The following is a 20,588-nucleotide window of genomic DNA, read 5'->3' as shown; positions in this document are numbered from 1 at the left end:
GAGCACATGTAACAACAAAGAATAATTAAAGCATCAGTAAGTAAGACACAAACAAGAATCACCTGGACAGGTGGGCGGGCACGAACATGCATGCACACAAACACACATAAAACAGTTAATCTCACACTGAACTGACAAAGCTTTTAAAGCTGAATTTAACCAGAACTAACAGGGAAACATTGCAGCACTACTTTTGTTTTATGCAAACTATTGGCATTGTGTCATAGACTAGCAGGTCTTTGAACATTGACTGTATTTATGTCTTCCTTCTCTATTCTGGTTTATTTATTTATATATCCAAGTCTTTGCTTCACTTCAGCCTCCAGCAATGACATCTTAAATAGCAAGAATAACCTCTACTTACATCAGTGTCTGTCTTGTGTTTTGTCCCTCGCCTTCATGTGAAACTCTTCTGTATGTTCCTGCACAAGCAGTGCTTTTAGGTCTGTTCAAACAAAATCTAATAAATACAGTAGTTTTATCCTAAATATGTGTTTATTGAGTTTTTTATTATATATTATCAGATGTGAAAGTTTAAAGGTCCCCTGTGTAGTCTTTGACCACTTGAGGCACTACAGAGCAACGTTATGATGAGTGGGTCCCCGTTTTAATGCTGGAACATGCTTTTCCAGTCTGTGTGTGTGCCAACCAGCAGGGTTATAGTTTCTGTTATATTTTTACAGGTTTTTGTATTATGTTTGTGTTTTCTCTTTTGCGAGCTGTAAAGCAGAGATTGACTTGCCAAGCATCAGCAAAAGGTGGGGCCACTTGCTGATGTGAACACATTTGTTAGGCCTCGAGAATACACACAATGTGTTTTGCTGAGAAACACTGATTTGTAATGTGCCTAATGTTAACATAGCTTTTTGTTAACTAGAATTATCTCTAAGGATTTGTCGTACATGCAGCATTCTCCCTCACACATACAAAACAATGGCTACTTTGCATGTCATTAAACCATTTTATTAAAAATATCCTGTGATTACAAACACCCAGAATTTTACTAGCAAAGGTTATCATCTCAATCTCTATCAAGATTAAGATCTATTCAAAATATTACAACTTAATTTGTTATATTATCAATCGCTCAAAGTTGGTAGTCAAGCAATAAAATAAAAAAAATCTTGATAAAATAAAAACTCAAGTTTCAAAATGAATAAATGCTAAAAAAAATTCCCAAAACAGAGTCACGGAATTAATACAATATAAACAAAAGAAGAATAAAATAGAAATTCATGAGTCAACTGAAGAAGGGAAATTGGTGAAAATGCACTTGGCCTCCCTGGAAGAAAGTAACCGTTACAGACATCTACCTTAGTTTGGAGTAACAATAAATCTCTTGTGCTCTCATCATTCAATCCAAAAGGGTCGGAAAAGAAGGCAAATAGAGTACCACTTGACATTGAGTTGCCCCTTTAAATGTACTAACCAAAGTTCACTAAAAAACTCAATGTTCAAAGTGTTTACCATTTATATTTCCCTACACTGGGTTTATAAGCCTCAATAGGCCACAACAAAAACACAGAGGGAGGCCATAGGCAACTAGATAAAAGAATATTTCTTGTTTTTAAAAAAAAAATGGCGCGACAGTGACAGGCAGGGGGGGCCTGCCCCACCTGAATATCTGTAGAGAAAACACTGCAATTTTAAAAGCTTTCAGTAAAAGGAGATAGGTGACACTTACTGCATTTACTGCATGCTGAAGTTTTGCTCGCTCAGCCTCTTTCAAAGTTTATTTTGAAGGCACAATCAGTGTACATGTGTATTAGAATAAATCTCAATGGCATTGTACCTCCCCTTCCCCTTTTGCTTTGTCCTTTTTTTTTCATAATGGCCATTGGTGTTTCTGATGCTTTGATTCACCCCACCTATTTCTTTCACCATCACATCTCTCACTGCCGTTGTTCGTCTATAGGAGAACGCACTTTCTCTTGGTTTTGGTCTCAGGAGGCTCCAAGGCTGCCAGGATGGCCTCGTCAAACACATTCTTAAGCCCTCGCTGGTTGAAAAGAACAGAAAACAAGACAGAGAGTAAGACTTGACTGATTCAACAAATATCAGGTTGCTTTCAGCTTGAACGGTGTGATGAAACTTTAACAAAAGCCCAAACCTGTGTCAGAGCAGAGCACTCCACGTATTTCACTGCCTTGAGCTCACGAGCCAGCTTCTCTCCGCTCTCAGGATATAGGGGGCGCTGTTTGTTCTTTGCAAGCTTCTCGATCGTGTTGCTGTCTTCCCGCAGGTCCACTTGTGTGCCCACTAACAGGAAGGGAGTGCGTGGGCAGTGATGAGAAATCTCAGGAACCCACTGGGGAGAAGAAGATATAAAGATTAAATTCACATTTTCCTCCTTCCTGTCTAGGACTGAGTACTTCAATACTTCTTTGGTACTGAACAAAATGTGCTTGCTGCTCTAAATACTTAAAACTTTCTGAGAACTGGCAGTGAGTGTCTGGTCAGATTCAATTACTCCTTGACCCGTAGTTCTTGATTTAAATCAAAATTTTGCCAACTTCAATTTCATGTATGCAAAGAGCTTTCCTTTTTGGTTGTTTGTGTTTAGACAATATTTAATATTTAAGAACTTTGGCTGGTTTTTTAAATACTTTTTTTTTTTAAAGGAAAACAATGAACATTTCTCAATGTCTGGAATCATAAAAATTTTCTTTTTAGTATCAGTACTAGGTATCATATCCGCTCTAATACAAAAAGTCCTAGTCATGTCTGTAGAGATGTAGAAAATAGTCAAGTTTCAGATCATTTTCCCCTGTTCCAGCTTCTCAAATGTAATCATTTGTCAGAAAATTGTGACAATTGCATTTTCCACTATTTTCTTCCATTTCATATACCTAACAATTAAACAGTGAATCCAGAAAGTAATCTGCCAACTATTCGATAATAAACATTATTCCTAATCCTACGTCTGTCAAACTCATTTAGCAAATTAGAGCTGCAACAATCCGTTGATTAATCAATTAGTTGTCAACTATTAACTTAATCCAAAATTCCTCATTTCAGCTTCTCAAATGCGAATATTTTCTGGTTTCTTTACTCCTCTATGACAGTAAACTGAATATCTTTCGGTTGTGGACAAGACATTTGAGGACGTCACCTTGGGCTTTGGGGGAAAATTATATTTCACCATTTTATGACATTTTATTGACCAAATTGACGGATTAATCGATAATGTTACTTGCAGCCCGACTGCAAACCTGCACCAGATGTATTGAACAACAAAATGTAAGTCTCAATCAATGAAAGTTATTTAAATGATTTAAAAACTCACCTTCTCTTTGACGTTTTCAAACGATGAGGGTGAGACAACTGAAAAACAAACAAGGAACACGTCTGTCTGTGGATAGCTGAGCGGACGCAGCCTGTCGTAATCCTCCTGACCTGAGAACGACAATCACAAGAGAAACAGGGGAGTTTTTCTATTTGTTTTAGAGTCACACAAAAAGGAGATAAAAACAGAGACTTTCAAAGACATTCATGTTACCTGCTGTGTCAAATAGGCCAAGTGTATAGGGCTCTCCCCCAATCATCACCGTCACTGCATAATTGTCAAAAACCTTTTGAAAGAAATGTCAAATTATTTCACTAAAACAAAAGGCAGCATGTTGGTTTGCCAACGCGTTTATGACATACAGTACATTGTTATTTCTCTGTATGTGACTCTGTATTTATTACTACTCACCGTAGGCACATATTCTGAGGGGAACTTGTTGGTTGTGTAAGAGATCAGTAAGCAGGTCTTTCCTACTGCACCGTCTCCTACCACTACACATTTTATAGTCTGCATCTACGGGGATAAAGAGAAAATAGGAAACATCATAAGAGTGTCAGCAAATATATAGTGTCACACACGCCTGACACTGAGAGAGGAAGTAATACACATAAAGTTTAAATGTTATCTCAACGAGGATTGATGTCTAGTACGGCCTCATATACAACAAGCAAAACAACTTTAGCCAAGTGCCAGGCAATCTTATGAGTAACAGACAATTTTGAGGTACTTGTACTTAAGCATTGTTTGTTGTTACTTTATAATTCTTCTTATTCATTAGAGGAGGGAAATATTGTACTTTTTAATTTAACTTTACAGATATAGTTACTAGTTGGTTAATAAAATGACTTACAATAAGCTCTAACCTAACCAGCTACAACCTCATAATGCTGCTTAAACAGTGACATATCAGTAATAATAATCCAATAATGTTATATAGCACTCTGAAAGGAGCAGTTCTGCTGCCTAGTTAATACATTTACTTTATGTTAAAATGATCCAGACACACCTTACAGTATAGTAGATAAAACTAGCTCAATCATACTCGACTAACATTAACTTAAGATTACGCATCAGTACTGATAATCCAAAAATATAATACATAGTTGAATAACACTCAAAGCATCCATTTTTTTACTTTAACTTAAGTGTTTCCTTACTTAAGGTTACTTGCAATTACTTATTACGTTTTACAGTGTATATATACATATATATAATAAAGTACTTTAAAATAGCTCAAGACTAACCACAATGATAAAACTCTTCTTACATGTTAAATATTGTAATTCATACATCTCTTAATGCTCCTGAACACATCACCAGTGATGTGACTTGGGGTCATTGGGTGTTGCAGGTGTTTCAGCATCAGGCAACCTCACCGTGGTGACCCAGCCGTGGTTGGTCAGACCACAACTTGTGTTCATGCGCTCATTCATTTATTTGACTTCTTAAGTTACTAATTACCTTTCAGTTTAAGAGTTAATATTATTGATTATTAAGTACACCAAGCTGAACTAATGCAGTCTAATACAACAGTCAATAAACCCAACCTTCATAAAGGTTATAATGTTTTATTGAAACTGTTTTAGGTGTTGTGTAAATGAGTCTTAATCAATGCTTTATCACATGCAGGTGTGCTGGAAAGACCAACTAATTATGTCACTATTTATTAAAAAGCACAAACAAAAGGTAGTTTAATTGCAAAATATTGCAGTTTACCTGCTACAGGTGTGTGATTTGACCGATTAGGTTCATTTTTAGTAAATAAAAACAAGTTAAAATAAAGGAAACCAGACATAAATGAATAGGATAAGTATAATTTCTCAAATATCTGCCCACTTTATACAGTTTAGAGGAACAATCTTCACATTCACATCGTACTGTGGGTGTTATTACATGTGCATGTTACAGATTATTGATGACAATGAATCACTTCCGCACAGGCTGCACACCACAGATCTTAAAGAAGAAAACCAGGGCCTATTAGCCCGGTGTCATTGAGAAGCGGATACAGCCCAACACTTCCGCTAAATAAGCAGTTCATCGGCTTAAAAAAAAAAAAAAAAAAAGTGCTGAAACTCTAATTAACACTTCAAATGTAGAAGCAACAACCAACATCAGATATGAGCCCTGATTGTGGTTATTAATCGATTGTATTGGCTCAGATTGATAAAGTGGGAACATCTGTCAACTATCACATTGTATCCCTCAGTTAGCTCACTTACTGAACTAGGAACAGCTCCATGTGTAACCACAAAACACAAATAATAGTCGCACCAGCAGTGGCGATGACTCTTGTGACAACCTCGTTAACCAGATCGATGAACACTAAATGAAGTTTGAGGTGTGAGAAACTTTTAACACACCGCGGATTTATACCAAAAACATTAAAAAATAAAAACAATAAACAAACATTTCCTCTCGTTAGAAACTTTATATTGTTCAAGGGATTCTGCTGCGTGTGTCCCAAAGTGTAATCAGCCATAAATAGTTATTTCAGACTGTTTTTCTAACTCTACTCACCGTTTTTCTTCAGACAGGTTAGGCGTTGGTTACATCCGGGTTTGAGGGTCGAATTACTTTTTTTAGCGCAGCCGCAGACCAGACGAGCTTTCGTCACAGCTGTGGGATACACACAGCGCCCCCTGCTGGACAGCACCGCACACACACACACAGAGACACAGACACACACACACACACACACAGAGACACAGAGACACACAGACACACACAGAGACACAGACACACACACACACACACACACACACACACACACACACACACACACACACACACAAGACACAGAGACACACAGACACACACACACACACAGAGACACACACAGAGAGACACACAGAGACACACACACACACACACACACACAGAGACACACACAGAGACACACACACACACACACACAGACACACACACACACACACACACACACACACACACACAGACACAAACACACACAGAGAGAGACACACACACACACACAGAGACACACACACACAGAGACACACACACACACACACACACACACACACACACACAGAGAAACACACACACACACACACACACACACACACACACACACACAGAGACACACACAGAGACACACACACACACACACACACACACACACAGACACACAGAGAGAGACACACACACAGACACACAGACACAAACACACACACACACACACACACACACACACAGAGACACACACACACACACACACACACACACACACACACACACACACACACACACACACACACACACACACACACACACAGACACATACACACACAGAGAGAGACACACACACAGACACACAGACACAGACACACACACACACACACACACACACACACACAGAGACACACCCACACACAGACACATACACACACAGAGAGAGACACACACACACACACACACACACACACACACACAAGACACAGACACACACACACACACACACACACACACACACAGAGACACAGACACACACACACACACACACACACACACACACCTATCTATCTATCTATCTATCTATTGCTATGAAATAAAAGGTTATTGTTCAGATACTGTGTCCGTGTCCTCTTCTATTGGTTTTAACGCAGTATATCAAGAGCTAACATAAGATGTTCCTTTACTGACACTTCTGAAAAGTTTAAAAAGTACAATGAAGAATCACAACATTAGAATATTATGAAATATAATAGAAAATATAAGACTATAATGAAAAAATATATACACTATATGCAATATGCAATAAAATGGTGTGCAATAATATCTTAAACAGCCTTTGACTGTGTGTGTGTGTGTGTGTGTGTGTGTGTGTGTGTGTGTGTGTGTGTGTGTGTCAACATACTTATATAAAGTTGATTCTGATTATGTTGCACTTTAATGGTACATACAACATCACCAAACCAATTTGAACTCTGTCAATTTGAGTTCAAATTTGAATTAACCTAATTGTCACACAGTGAACTGGAGCAGTGCCCCCCTCCCTTAGGGTCTTGGGGACCAGTTAGTTTCGCAATACCAGAAGATCTGAGATCTCAGCGCCTCCCGATGAGACTGGTTTGGGAGTCGAGGGTCCTCATTTGGTAATTCAGCCCTTTTTCACAGAAGAACACGTCACAATAGATCATTGATTACAGGGATTCTTTAATATAGAGCTGAACCTTTATACTAACGCCTGTGCTTTTCTTAGTCAAACTGTATTATAAAAAGACCTATTGTAGCGTACTGCTCCACTATCTTTTGTATTATACTCAACTTTATAGAGAAAAATCTCAAAATATATTTATTTAATTTTACCTTTATTTAATCAGATAAATAAACCAAAACTAAAATATATTATTCTTTTATTGTATTTTTACTCTCCTCTACTATATGGACTACATTTCTCCTGTGCTGCTGTGTCCAACTTGAATTTCTCCCATGGGGGATCAATAAAGGAACATCTTATCTTATTTTACAAGTCAATTGAAAACCAATTCTCATTTACAACCTGACCAAGAAGCAGCAGCAAGAGGCAGGCTAATACCGCAAGTAAAACATTCATACAAAAAAGTTAAAGTTAAAACAGCCCAATATATACAGTTTATACACAACATATATCAAAGTACTGCGATCCAGAGAGGTAGATTTAAAAACAAGGGATCAGAAACTAACATTATTATACATAAAATATACATAACCGGTTATTAAAGGACACATATGTTTATTACGACGCGATTCATGACTTAAAATATGTGTTATATATTCTGATTTACACTATTTCACATCATAAATCGACACATTATGTAAAGAGATTGTAGCGAAGGCCTCTGGGGGGAGGGGGGGGAAACACTTTATTTTGAAAAATAAAACAGACCGGAAGTGGCCGTCGTTAGCTGCGATGCTAACCTGACAGTAGTGCTGCTTCTCTTTGTCAGAGGACCGACTTCCGTTTTCATGTTTGGTCCAGGTTTCTGGAATTTACTATCTTGTGAAACTGAGCTACCTGTCACTTGGGTAAACAGTAGCAGTGATTTGGTATTTTGGTCGCGGCGCTGACGGAAGATCCTCCACTTTCAGCCTGACAAGAGTTTGAGACCGTCATCCTTTTTCATCCTTGAGAAGCACGACTGTTTACCTAGCTAGCTGGCTAGCATCAGCCAGCTGAGTTAAAGCACCTAGCATGTTTCGGTTCTTGAATGACGTTGACGACGACCCCTACATGATGTGAGTGTGGACATTAATTGTTATTTGTTTTGTTTTGAACAGTCGTCTCGCTCTGTGTCTTTTGGCCAAGAGGTGTGAAAATGTACATATTGGCTCGCTAAGTCACATTTTCTTTCTCTCCCTCTCTCCCTCTCTCTCCCTCTCTCTCCCTCTCTCCCTCCACTGTGCCTTAAGCAGGTACCTAACGTTACTCTAGCCAGCTGTGGGGGCCTACAGTGGTCCACCATATTGGATAGACAATAACAAAAAAAAAAAAAAAAAAGAATCTGTCAAGTGCTTGGTTAACCAATCAGCCAGTCAATCAGCTAAAATATCCGATTATCGCCACGTTTAACTCCCCGTTGTTTCCTGAATAACTTTGAGATTAAGCTTTAGCTAATTGATGGCAGGTGGCGTTTTATTTTTCTAGTCTGAGTGTCGGAACATGTTTACATAACACCTGAAGAGTATTCCTCTACATGCATGAAAGTGGATCATCCTGAAACTTATTGCTGAATAAATAATGCATCCGTTTGCATTCATAATAAAACTGATGTGAAGAGTACATCTGTAAGTCTGGCTGCTTTTTGTTGATCCGCTAGCACCAACAGGCACAATCTTTATTATTAGTTTGTTAATAGTGATGCTGAAAGCATTGGTGGTTTTCTTTGTCACACAATTAGAAACAGCACTAATGTCTAAACAAGATAAAGAGCCAGGCAGGGTCAGAAATATATTACTGTTACTCTAAAGTCTAGGGCCGCAGGTTACACTGATTTTCATTATTGATTTATATATATATATATATATATATATATATATATATATATATATATATATATATATATATATATATATAACTATTGTTTTCTTGATTTGTCTGTAAAATGTCAGAAATGTTTTATATTTCATGTCAACCCAAAGATCTTCTGTTTACTGTCATAATATATCATCATATCAAAAAGCATCAAATCCTTAAATTTGAGAGGATGGAAACAGTAAATTTTTGGTTAATTAATTTTCTGTTAATTGACTAATCGAATCATTGCAGCTCAGTAAAGTCTATGGTGATCTCCGTCCGTGCTCTTCAAAGTAGGGCTGCAACTAATGATTATTTTCCTTATCAATGAATCATTTTCTTGATTAATCAATTAGTTGTTTGGTCCATAAAATGTAAGAAAATGGTGAAGAATGTTTATGGCCCAATGTGATGTCCTCAAATGTTTTGTTTTGTCAACAACCCAAAGATATTAAGTATCTAAAAGTGGAGAATTTGACTCAAAACAAATCACAACAATCGTTGCAGCTCTTCTTGAAAGCAAAACATAAAGGAGGAAATCAGACTCAAATTTATGAAAACTTTATTTTAGTTGAACTATTAGTGTCTTAAATGATTAGTTTATTGACAGATAATTAATTATGTAACTCATTTGACTTAAGTTGACAGTAAAAATCTTCTTAAATGTGAAGATTAGCTATATTTGTCTGTTTAATATAACAGTGAAGTGAATTAATTGAAAACATAATAAATTAATTAATCAAAAATATAAACTATTGTTAGTTGCAGTCTTAGACTTGATTATGATGATACTTGTATTGATCGATCCAGAGGGGAAATTAAATTGTTGCAGCAGCAAAAGGACAGAAATATTTACAGATAAATAGAAAAACTAATATATATATATTACTTATAAACTAATGTATATAAAACTAAAATAAGAATAGAAATAAAAATATAAACAAGAGCAACTAAAGACAAAAGTGACAGTGGTGTGATGTGATTAGTAACAGTAAAGTCTTGTGTATCTAAACCATAATATTAACTAATTATACCTAGTGTTTGTCTGTATTAATATAGAAATATATGTATAGACTATATATATATATATATATATATATATATATATATGTGTATGTGTGTGTGTAATTAATGAAAACTCAACAACGGCTCGGCTCATTAAATCTTTGGGGACTCAGTGTTGATTCTTATCAAGAGGAGGTTCAGGAGGTTTCACAAGAGATATGTTGAAGTATCATTTGATTTAGCTTCAATATTTTGGCACAGTTTCCAAAGTGACCCTTGTTTTGATACTTTGTTTCTTTTACAAAACCATTTTTTACTTTAAGATAAGAAATTCAGTTACATCAGACACACAACCTCTTCTCAGACAATTTTCAGTACTCCAGTTTGTGAAACTTTGTACTACGGACACATTTCACTCTTGATTCTCTAGTCATCTCTCATATCCTCCTCTTAAATTGGTTTCAGCTTGCATTCTCATACTGTATGTGGGTGCGTGTAGTCACCCAGCGACACTGAGTCGATTCACAAGAACTGATGTGAAGTCAATGTAATCTGTGATTTCTGTGATTTCTTCTAGGGATCCATTTGCTGCTCACAGGCAGCAGATGAGGGTTCTGTTTGGACCATTTGGCATGGACCCCTTTGCCCTTGCACCCCAGATACAGGCGCCTCGTGCACCACGTAGACAGGTAACTCTCTTAACTTTATGGACTTATTCATGTGTTTTAAATGTGTCATGTGTTTGATAGCGACATAAGTTTATCGGTTATATTTTTGAGATTTGAGTTTAAAGTCTACATTTTTCTTTTAGGCTGGTCCGCTGGCCCCCTTTGGCATGATGGGAATGGTGAGTAGCTGCTTCAATACCTGCAGAAATATAACTTTTCATATTACAGATTACACATAGATAAAGATACATGTACTAATATGTTGAAATTTAACTTTATACTGATACATTATATGACCAGAAGTATATGGTATTAGCTGAGAAAATACACAACTTGTACTTTAATCTGTGTTTGTTTTTATCCACCTTAATAACAGAATTAGCAGCGATCAAACATGATTTGTCATTTCAGAATATGATTATATGAATTGTTTGCCACACAAAAGTGTGTTAAGTGCATCTTTTTGCTCTGACAGTAAGGGTTTTGGGGCTTAAATAAGGACCCTAGTTGCACTGAACTGCCAGCAAACAATGTTTCAGAGGTGTTCCACTGCGTTTCTACTTGATGTTTCATCAAATGAGACTTCCTCCTTTCAATTATTTTTACAGGGTGGAGGTTTCATGGATATGTTTGGCATGATGGGAGAAATGATGGGAGGCATGGTGAGTAGTTTTGTCAACCAATTTCAGATAAACAGAAAGTAATTACCCTCCTGAATGAAACCTTTGTCTGAACTATACTCCGTCTCACCTTCTGTTTACTTTTGTTTTTGCTTCTTCTTACAGGAAAGAATTTCCAGTTCACCAAACTGTCAGACGTTCTCCTCGTCAACAGTGATCTCCTACTCCTCTACAGACTCAGGGCCTCCTGAAGTTTATCAGCAGACCAGTCAAACGAGAACAGGCCCTGGAGGGGTGAGAATTATTACAGTATACGATTACTCTCCTCACTGGACATGTGGCCTTCATGCTTTGTTAGTCTGGGCATGACCGTGACATTCTGGCCTCATTAACACATGAAATCACCAGTAATTGTAGTGACAATAAATACATCATGTACAGTATAAATATCATAGTTGTCATACAAACATTTCGGTCCAAGTTCGTCCAGAGTTCACAGCATCACTTCTCACCTCAGATCCGTGAGACGCGGCAGTCCATGAGGGACAGCGAGAGCGGCCTCGAGCGTCTGGCCATCGGCCACCACATCGGGGATCGTGCACACATAATGGAGCGTTCACGAAATCGCCGCACTGGAGACCGCGAGGATCGGCAAGACTTCATTAACCTTGATGAGAGTGAGTCACTGGGCCAGAGAGATAATGATTGTTTACTATTACAGCTCAAAGGAAGCACAACGTGTCCACAACAATGTTATTTAATTAGCTAAAGGTTGATAATGCTTCAGTCACTTCAGGTATGTTATTTGTGTCACTTAACCTGTCCACCGTTCCCACTAGATGATGCTGCAGCGTTCGATGAGGAGTGGAGGAGGGAGGCCGTAAGATATGTTCCCCCGAATGCCCGGGCGCTGGAGTACGGCCGAGATCGACGGGCAGGAGGTCAGCAGCTGGCCCTTACTGCCCCTCCCAGCTCAACGTCCCCACCAGGCCATCGGCACGAGTCCCCCAGACACCGTCAGCCCCAAACCCGTCCACGTTACGACTGGTGAGAGGTAAGAGAGAGCACTGAGTATTTACTGCTGCTCAAGTTCAGCCTGACCTGATGGGTTTAGTCGTGATCTGGCTCTAATAATATGGCTATATATATACAGTTTTAGCTAAAAATATCTGTATTTGTTTTGGGGAATATGCCAGCTGATAAATAAGTAAGTACAGAAAAAAAAAATATTTTTGTGGTATTTCTGTGACCATTACATATCGAGCAGTTTATTTTTTACTATAAAAAAACTTAAAAATGTATGTTTATGTCGTGTTTATGATTAAAATATTTTCAGTTTCAACTCCTCAATTGTTAATATCATTATAGGCTTTAAAAATCCAGCATTGGTCAGGCTGTATTTCATATGTCTGCTTTTTTTCCCTGAATTTAAGCACATGTAACAATGTTAAGAGGATAAAAGAGGTGCTAGATGCAGACAATCCTTTGTCCAGATACTGTGTAATAAAAGCATTCCAGACATGAGATGGTCATAATTTTTACATTAAAGTGTTGGGTTGGGTGTCGCTCAGCTTATGTTAATCATATAGAAAAATATCTCTGCACACCTGAATATGTGACAGGTGCAGCATGATAACAATGAGAGACTCCCGCACACTGTCTCACTTACTGCTGAACATTTCGGTCTGCACGACCTTCATCCGGTTTACATATATAGGTTTTAATGGAACCATTACAGCAGGTGCTATTTTACATTTGGATTGTCTTCTTATTGTTTGATCAGTTTTACATTACAGTTTTAAATAGATTTCCATTTGAATTTGCATTTATTCTGGTTTTAGTGATCCTCAAACACCCACAAGAGGGTAGCCAACACTTGTAAAATGATATAACACTAGAACAATAATGGTAAAAATATACACAGTACAATAATCGTGATTTTGCAGGTGCATTGCATGTTACACTGTATGAGTCTAATAAACTGTAGCACACTGGAAAATATCAATTTGGAGGAATGGCATCAACTTGCTATCCATCTGTACCACTCTGTTTGCAAACATTTGTAAATATAGGTCGTAACAGGAGTCACGTTGTGAGAATTTTTGATGCGAGCTGTCTTTAATCAACAAACTGCTAAATTGGCTGTTGTTGGACGTGTCTCACAGTGCGATCTAGGACCACCATTTTGGACTGACAGGTTGACTGTCCCTGCAGGTGTGACACTTGGCCAACCAGATGAAAGGAGTTGAGGGAAGATTTCCCCGATGCTGTGAACCACGCTGAAGATGGAAGTTGATGACCGTCACAACTGCCCGTCGTAAATGTTTGATATGACTGGACTGTCTTTACATAAACAACAAACACACACTCAACAAACCCCCCACCCACACACTTGATAGTTACATTTACAGTTCTCCTTCTCCACTGTTACGCTCAACACACACACACACACACACACACACACACACACACACACACACAATGGCACCCTTGTGCATACATGGGTATAACTACGCTCACTTTATATATACTCATTCTCAAAACTTGACGTGTTTTTGCCCACTGCACTTAAGTGCTACAGTATACAGTACATCTGCTGTACAGTCCATTTTATGTTTGTGAAGACACTAGTGTGTCAGTGAATTGAATTGTATACTGTTAACTAATTAATCTAACTAAATAAAAGTTCATTAAACATTGTTAGATAATTACAAAATGTGTCTCTGTTGTGGTTGTTTGAGATTGAATGTATTTAATGTGTATTTTATAAAAAAACAAAGGTTTGTTTTGGCTCCTCTGTCTGTATTTAATCTAATTCTGCTGCTTACAAACAAACAAATCCGCTATACATTTATCCCCCCACTGCATGTGCCTGTATTCGTATGCTCCCTCTTCCCAGTGCCACTATGTCTGCAGGTCATGTGACATCCAGATGGAGCACACAAGTGGAGCAGCCAATGAAAACCATTCTCTCTTTTGACAAATCACTCCCATAGCAGGCTCCCTGCCTGCCTCCGTCTGTGCTCGCTGTACCTTTAATTACATCCACGACTATTTTTAAATGCACATCCTCCCCCCAGCATGCACTGCTCTTGTCACCTGTCTTACCTGTCTTCTTGTCTCCTTTAATCCTCATCATTAGATCTCTGAAGTTACCCAACAAGGCATCTCATTTTGTGCATCTGCCTTTGCTTAGATGTGTCCTCCTCATCGTTTCTTTGTTTTGATATTTTCTGCCTGTCATCCACAACTAAATATGCAGATGTGTGTTTCCATTACTCTTGCAAACCCTTACTTTTACGCCAGTTATGACATTCTTTGCAGGATGACAGAACCTCCTGCATGCAACCTCAAATTACCTTTTCATGTTAGCGCTTTGCTGAGACAATATTTGCACACATGTCATGAGTGCTGCTGTAGTTAGATAGCAGACGAGCGGATGTGCGCTCAGCAAGCAGTGCCAAACAAATGAGAGTACTTGTAGGAAGTCAGGAAGACGGTGTTGAATGAAAAGGTTGAAAATGGAGCCCACTGAGAAAGATCTTTCTTTTCCTCAGACATTTTATTTTCATGTGTCTTTCTAAAAAAGAAAAAAATATCATGCAAGCCCTGCTATTCCACTCTATCCCCCTTTTTTCTCCTCTCCCACTTTGGTTCCCTCCCCTCCCCTCTGCATCCTCCAATGACTCACGCTCCCCCTCCCCCCTGTGTGTCATATGTTTTCACCCCTTCTCCTCCCACCTCTCCGTCCCTCTATCTCTCCCTCTCATTCGCCCACAACCGCTCACTTTCTCCACCAGGCTTCAAACACGCTGCAGGTAATGTTTAAAAAGATTGATCTATTTCTTCATTCCCTCCATCCCTCTTAGCCTCCTCCATCCTCCTCCTCCCCCCTTCTCATCTCCTCATCTCCTCTCGCTGTGTGTTTTCTCACCATCTCATCTCTCCATTGGTCCATATTCATATTCACTGACTGAAACAGCACAGAAAATTGAACTGGCTGGTGGTCCGGAACAGGTTGACAGTAGATTCATAAATAGGTATGCATTATTAGCTTATGATAAATGTTTCCTTGTCTGTGTATATGTGGTTGTGGGTGTGTGCGTGTCAGTGCCAGCATCTTCCTAGGGAGCATCTTTTCCACAGCTCTTCATCCCTAAGGCTGCGTCACTATCATCACAATGTATGTGCATGTGACGAAGAGGAAGAGGGGTGTGAAGCCCTTGTGACTAATGTAAAATTGAAGCACCTCAACACCGCTGTTAGCTATAATGAAATGCGTTTTTGGCGTTTGATATTTTCATCCTCATCTGTCTCTCTGCTACCCCCATTCCCTTGCTCATGTACTTCTTCTTTTTTTTTTTTTAAAGAGGCAAAATCAGATGGTAGGACTGCAAAATGAGCACTGAATGTAATGTGCAGTAAAAATAGTTAAATAAAGCTAATGTTTTCTTGCTTTTTACAGGATGTCCATAGTGAATATTGTTGCCAGGGAGATCCTGGACTCCAGGGGAAACCCAACTGTGGAAGTAGATCTGCATACTGGCAAAGGTTAAAAAACATAAATCCATTAAAAAGAATCACTCATGTACTGTATTTGTGACCTTGTCTGATAATGGGTTTGACAATCTAATCTAAACCTCAAAGGTTGTATTCACACAGGCTTGCTTTTACCTTTTCCACCCCTCTCGCTGCCTCCTCAACCTTTCACCCCTAAACATGTCCCTCTCTCCACCCACCAATCTTTTTCATTCCAGGTCTGTTTAGGGCTGCTGTGCCCAGCGGTGCATCCACCGGCATTTACGAGGCCTTGGAGCTCCGGGATGGAGACAAGACTCGCTACAAGGGCAAAGGTGAACACTTAAAACGAGATGCATCGTCTGCGCTTCTGTCTCTTTTTTTCCCCGGCTCTTGCTTTGAACATTTTATTTGTGGTTTTGTGACATAAATGTGGTCTGACAATATTCGTTTTCCATGGATCCAAATATCTCCCTCTGTCCTGCTGTCTTAAGGTGTAACCAAAGCTGTTAGTCACATTAATGAGACCCTTGGACCCGCCCTCATGCAGTCTGTGAGTAGCAGTGCAGGATTTGATCAGTTTTAAGCAGAAATGGTCAAACAAGAATAAAAAACTCTGCTGACATTTTGTTTTTCTGTCAGGGAATCAGTGTGTTGGAGCAGGAGAAACTGGACAACGTGATGATTGAAATGGACGGCACTGACAACAAATGTAAGCCTCAATCATATCTCATGTACAGTGATGGAATACATGTGCAATGACATTTTTCCGCACCAGTGGCCACTTGACTGCATGTGCTTATGTGACTGCTTCTGTGTTTCCCCCAGCTAAGTTTGGGGCCAATTCTATTCTTGGAGTATCACTGGCCATATGCAAAGCTGGCGCAGCAGAGAAAGGTGTCCCTCTGTACCGTCACATTGCTGATCTGGCAGGAAACAGAGACTTGGTCCTCCCAGTTCCTGTAAGTCATTGTGCAAAAATGGAATTTTTCCAAACACAAAAGCCCGAATACAATCTCATCTGCCTTTATCTGTGTGCTCCCTCAGGCTTTTAATGTGATCAACGGGGGCTCCCATGCTGGTAACAGGCTGGCTATGCAGGAGTTCATGGTACTTCCTGTAGGAGCGGAGTCTTTCCGTGATGCTCTGCGTGTGGGGGCGGAGCTCTACCAGACACTCAGAGGTGTCATCAAGGAGAAATATGGTCAGGATGCTACAAATGTGGGAGATGAGGGAGGGTTTGCTCCTAATATACAAGAGAACAGTGAAGGTAAACACAGCTACAGTGAAAAACAAATTGTCCTTTCCTTAATTTCCTTTGGTCACCTTTCATCTTGCTATTTCTCTCCGTCAGCCCTGGAGCTGATAAAGACGGCCATAGAGAAGGCTGGCTTCACAGACAAAGTGGTGATAGGGATGGATGTTGCTGCTTCAGAGTTTTTCATCGAGGGCAAGTACGACCTGGACTTTAAGTCTGCGCCCAACGCTGCCCGCAACATCAGTGCTGATGAGCTGGCCAGTATCTACCAGGGATTTATTAACAACTACCCAGGTGTGTATTCTGATGAGAATGTGTTTGATTTGGGGCAAAGACGTGCCAGAAATAAGTATTTTTTCTCTAACAGCTGTTATAGTTAGATAGATAGCATCATATAGACAACTCCTATTCATCATGGACCTTTCAAATAAGGGAAATGTATTGATTTCCAGGCTTGTGCAAAGACAAGTGGTCAGTGTTAATAGCTGATTGAATTTCTATCAGTAAATTGACACACCAGCCTATTTTTGACATTTCTACAATTGCCATATTTCTTTCAACATCTCTTAGACAGATAAAGTAAGAGAACATGAGGGCTTGATGTCTCCACAGCCTGGTCTCTCCTCCTGACACTCGGGCCTGTTAAAGAGGTTTTAATTATGCGCTACAGCGCACATTTGGCAGGCAGGGACCTACTCTGATGTGGCTCTTTACCCTGTCAATGGTGTGCTTCCTGCTTGTGTGGGCAAGTGTGTGTGTGCATCTGTGTTAAATGTGAGTGCATTTTTAAAACATTACTCCTATTTGAACCTTTATTGGCAATGTCACCAGAGCTCTTACTTGTAAGTGACTAATGGAAAAATTAAGGGTTTTCAAAGCAGGTGGTAATATTAAACCTGTGCAAATAAATGATCTTACCCACATCTCTTTCCTCCAGTTGTGTCTATTGAAGATCCCTTTGACCAGGATGACTGGCCTGCTTGGTCACAGTTCACAGCGTCAGTGGGCATCCAGGTAAGATATCACACTGTGTCCTTGTTATGTGGAAGGGAATTAGTTCAGCTGGTCCTTTAAGTAATGCACTTCCATCCACAAAAAGGGTAAAAATTGATGCTGTAGAGGTCATGATGTCCTGATTTTTAGCAATAAATGCTTTATTCTCCAGTTTCTGAATGAAACTCAATAGCATATTTCATTGACTCTCCTTACTTTGTAATGCAGGCTGATCTTCATGTGCAGAATCAGAGTTTAATATCATTGGTTTATGGATTTACGTATATGTAGGACAAACGTTAATACTTTCTGGGCTGAGTAGACTTGATACTATTACTCTGATTAACAAGATGCAATTCGATCTGTCTGTAACTTTGTTGTGTACATTGTGCAGGTGGTTGGAGACGATCTGACGGTCACCAACCCACGCAGGATACAGCGAGCTGTGGAGGATAAGGCCTGCAACTGTCTGCTGCTTAAAGTCAACCAGATTGGCTCTGTCACAGAGGCCATCAAGGCGTGAGTAGATTTTGTGTGTATTTGATGCATAGACAATCACGTGTGTGTACATGCCTGCACTAAGAGTATGCATCGTACCTGTACTGCCCCTGCCTTTCAGGTGTAAGCTGGCCCAGGAGAACGGCTGGGGTGTGATGGTGAGCCACCGCTCAGGAGAAACAGAGGACACCTTTATAGCTGACCTGGTGGTTGGTCTCTGCACTGGACAGGTAACACACACACACACACACACACACACACACACACACACACACACACACACACACACACACACACACACACACACACACACACACGTGCACAACACAATGGGAAGGGTTTTAACAGAAATAGCTCATGTATAAGGTCATGTAGTAAAAAATCCTTTGATAGTGAAAATGACTGTAAGTTGCTGCCCGAATACCAAGTACCAGTAATGCAGCTTCTCTGTGATCCTTCATATTTTTTTCTCCTTCAGATCAAGACTGGAGCTCCCTGTCGATCAGAACGTCTGGCCAAATACAATCAGCTCATGAGGTTTGTATTCGTAGCTTGATTTGTATATATGTGCATGTATAGAAATACATAAAGAACATTTTTAGAATCACTTACATCACTTTTATATTTCTCCTCTTCTTTCCTTCTTTGTTTCATCTGCTTTTGTCCTTGTTCACATTATTTCTACCTGCTCTGCATCTCTCTCTCTCTCTCTCTCTTTCTCACCTCCTCTTCCTCTCAGGATTGAGGAAGAGCTGGGTGATCAGGCCCGCTTTGCTGGGCACAACTTTCGCAACCCCAGTGCACTTTAAGTGCTCGTGCCGTTTGCAGTGGCACACAAGAAAACGTATATACACACAGTCATGTTATATCTCCCTCACACACGCACATAAATGAGATAATGACACCTGTTTCAGCAAAGCTCTAAATACACTAAGACACACTTTAAAAGCATTAAGACTAATTTGTTTTCAAATAACCATAATGCGCAGATAATGCACTGTAACTACAGTATATTGACCTGACGCTTCAGCAAGTGATTGACTTAATTGACTACAGCCGGTTGCAGCAAATCCTGAACAAAGCCTGGAGGAAAACATCATCGTGTTTCACCTCTCAGCAGACGAGCACTTTCCCTGATGCACTTGTTAGTTTCTTTCTCTTTCCAGACCCCTCTGACTGTCTCTCTCACTGCAGAACTGTTTTGTTCTCCTGTCCCTGTTGTTTCCTCTTCTCCTGTTCCTCATGTCGTTTTTTGATGTGAACACAAATTGTGTCTGTTACTTTGTCTGTCTGAGGTTTAGCTTAATAAAGAAATGGATACATGTTAACTCAAACTCAAGTTCTCTGTGTATTTGTTTAAAGGTGGATGCTCTGCGGGGCTCTTCTCTTGCTTAAATAATCACTGAATAAAACATGGCTGAAAACCAGAAAACAACCTCAGCAATGGTCGGTAGTAGGTAGAAAGTAGGAACATACAAGCATGTTGCACCTCTGGCCACACTAAATATTGATGCTACAGCAGTTGATTGACACGTCTTTATAAACAAAGAGAAATATAAAATAGTAAGATTCTGCAATGATATTATCCCACAGGGTTTTGGTGATCATTTTTTTGCATTATCTTTTAGGGATCATGAAGGAAACCTTTGGAAATTTGTGGAATCATCTGAATTTTCTGCAGGAATTTAGAACGAGTCCAGCAAAAGGAACTAAAGCATTGATT

The 20,588-nt window shown here is 39.4% G+C and overlaps 3 protein-coding genes across 5 annotated transcripts; 2 read left to right on the top strand and 1 right to left on the bottom strand.

Moving 5' to 3' along the window:
* Window positions 1–947: 947 nt before the first annotated feature.
* cdc42l (cell division cycle 42, like) lies at window positions 948–5,940 on the bottom strand. Its single transcript, XM_051406197.1, has 6 exons — window positions 5,810–5,940; window positions 3,698–3,802; window positions 3,500–3,572; window positions 3,287–3,396; window positions 2,111–2,308; window positions 948–1,999 (listed from the first exon to the last, which is right to left on the bottom strand). Exons 2-6 carry the CDS (start codon window positions 3,800–3,802, stop codon window positions 1,910–1,912), a joined length of 576 nt encoding a protein of 191 aa, XP_051262157.1. The 5' UTR covers window positions 5,810–5,940; the 3' UTR covers window positions 948–1,909.
* A 2,266-nt stretch (window positions 5,941–8,206) lies between these two features.
* mlf2 (myeloid leukemia factor 2) lies at window positions 8,207–14,314 on the top strand. Of its 2 annotated transcripts, none has more exons than XM_051406173.1 (8): window positions 8,207–8,527; window positions 10,888–10,999; window positions 11,122–11,157; window positions 11,587–11,640; window positions 11,764–11,892; window positions 12,116–12,275; window positions 12,438–12,652; window positions 13,813–14,314. In XM_051406173.1, exons 1-7 carry the CDS (start codon window positions 8,484–8,486, stop codon window positions 12,647–12,649), a joined length of 747 nt encoding a protein of 248 aa, XP_051262133.1. In that variant the 5' UTR covers window positions 8,207–8,483; the 3' UTR covers window positions 12,650–12,652; window positions 13,813–14,314. The 2 variants fall into 2 exon arrangements, with proteins under 2 accessions (XP_051262133.1, XP_051262135.1); XM_051406175.1 differs by having other exon boundaries at window positions 13,764–14,314.
* Window positions 14,315–15,265: 951 nt separating this feature from the next.
* On the top strand, window positions 15,266–20,199 carry LOC127366796 (gamma-enolase-like). 2 transcript variants are annotated; one of them, XM_051406101.1, is made up of 14 exons: window positions 15,266–15,416; window positions 15,581–15,638; window positions 16,064–16,149; window positions 16,356–16,451; window positions 16,611–16,669; window positions 16,759–16,828; window positions 16,945–17,078; window positions 17,164–17,386; window positions 17,471–17,668; window positions 18,312–18,388; window positions 18,762–18,886; window positions 18,987–19,095; window positions 19,344–19,402; window positions 19,605–20,199. In XM_051406101.1, exons 1-14 carry the CDS (start codon window positions 15,281–15,283, stop codon window positions 19,672–19,674), a joined length of 1,500 nt encoding a protein of 499 aa, XP_051262061.1. In that variant the 5' UTR covers window positions 15,266–15,280; the 3' UTR covers window positions 19,675–20,199. The 2 variants fall into 2 exon arrangements, with proteins under 2 accessions (XP_051262061.1, XP_051262062.1); XM_051406102.1 differs by lacking the exon at window positions 15,581–15,638 and having other exon boundaries at window positions 15,332–15,416.
* Window positions 20,200–20,588: the final 389 nt, after the last annotated feature.

Source organism: Dicentrarchus labrax, unplaced genomic scaffold, assembly GCF_905237075.1.
Source record: "Dicentrarchus labrax unplaced genomic scaffold, dlabrax2021, whole genome shotgun sequence".
NCBI classification, from domain to species: domain Eukaryota; kingdom Metazoa; phylum Chordata; class Actinopteri; family Moronidae; genus Dicentrarchus; species Dicentrarchus labrax.
This window is presented reverse-complemented; position numbering and strand designations above follow the sequence as displayed.

Excerpts from the sequence above, each read along its gene's own strand:
- cdc42l (XM_051406197.1), bottom strand. The coding sequence starts at position 3,802 with ATGCAGACTATAAAATGTGTAGTGGTAGGAGACGGTGCAGTAGGAAAG. Across the intron at positions 3,573-3,697 it reads CCTCAGAATATGTGCCTACG|GTTTTTGACAATTATGCAGT; the intron begins GTGAGTAGTAAT and ends TTCTTTCAAAAG. Across the intron at positions 2,000-2,110 it reads AGTGCTCTGCTCTGACACAG|CGAGGGCTTAAGAATGTGTT; the intron begins GTTTGGGCTTTT and ends CTTTTCAACCAG.
- mlf2 (XM_051406173.1), top strand. The coding sequence starts at position 8,484 with ATGTTTCGGTTCTTGAATGACGTTGACGACGACCCCTACATGAT. Across the intron at positions 11,158-11,586 it reads CCTTTGGCATGATGGGAATG|GGTGGAGGTTTCATGGATAT; the intron begins GTGAGTAGCTGC and ends TTATTTTTACAG. Across the intron at positions 12,276-12,437 it reads CTTCATTAACCTTGATGAGA|ATGATGCTGCAGCGTTCGAT; the intron begins GTGAGTCACTGG and ends CGTTCCCACTAG.
- LOC127366796 (XM_051406101.1), top strand. The coding sequence starts at position 15,281 with ATGACTCACGCTCCCCCTCCCCCCTGTGTGTCATATGTTTTCACCCCT. Across the intron at positions 16,452-16,610 it reads GACTCGCTACAAGGGCAAAG|GTGTAACCAAAGCTGTTAGT; the intron begins GTGAACACTTAA and ends TGCTGTCTTAAG. Across the intron at positions 17,079-17,163 it reads ACTTGGTCCTCCCAGTTCCT|GCTTTTAATGTGATCAACGG; the intron begins GTAAGTCATTGT and ends GTGCTCCCTCAG.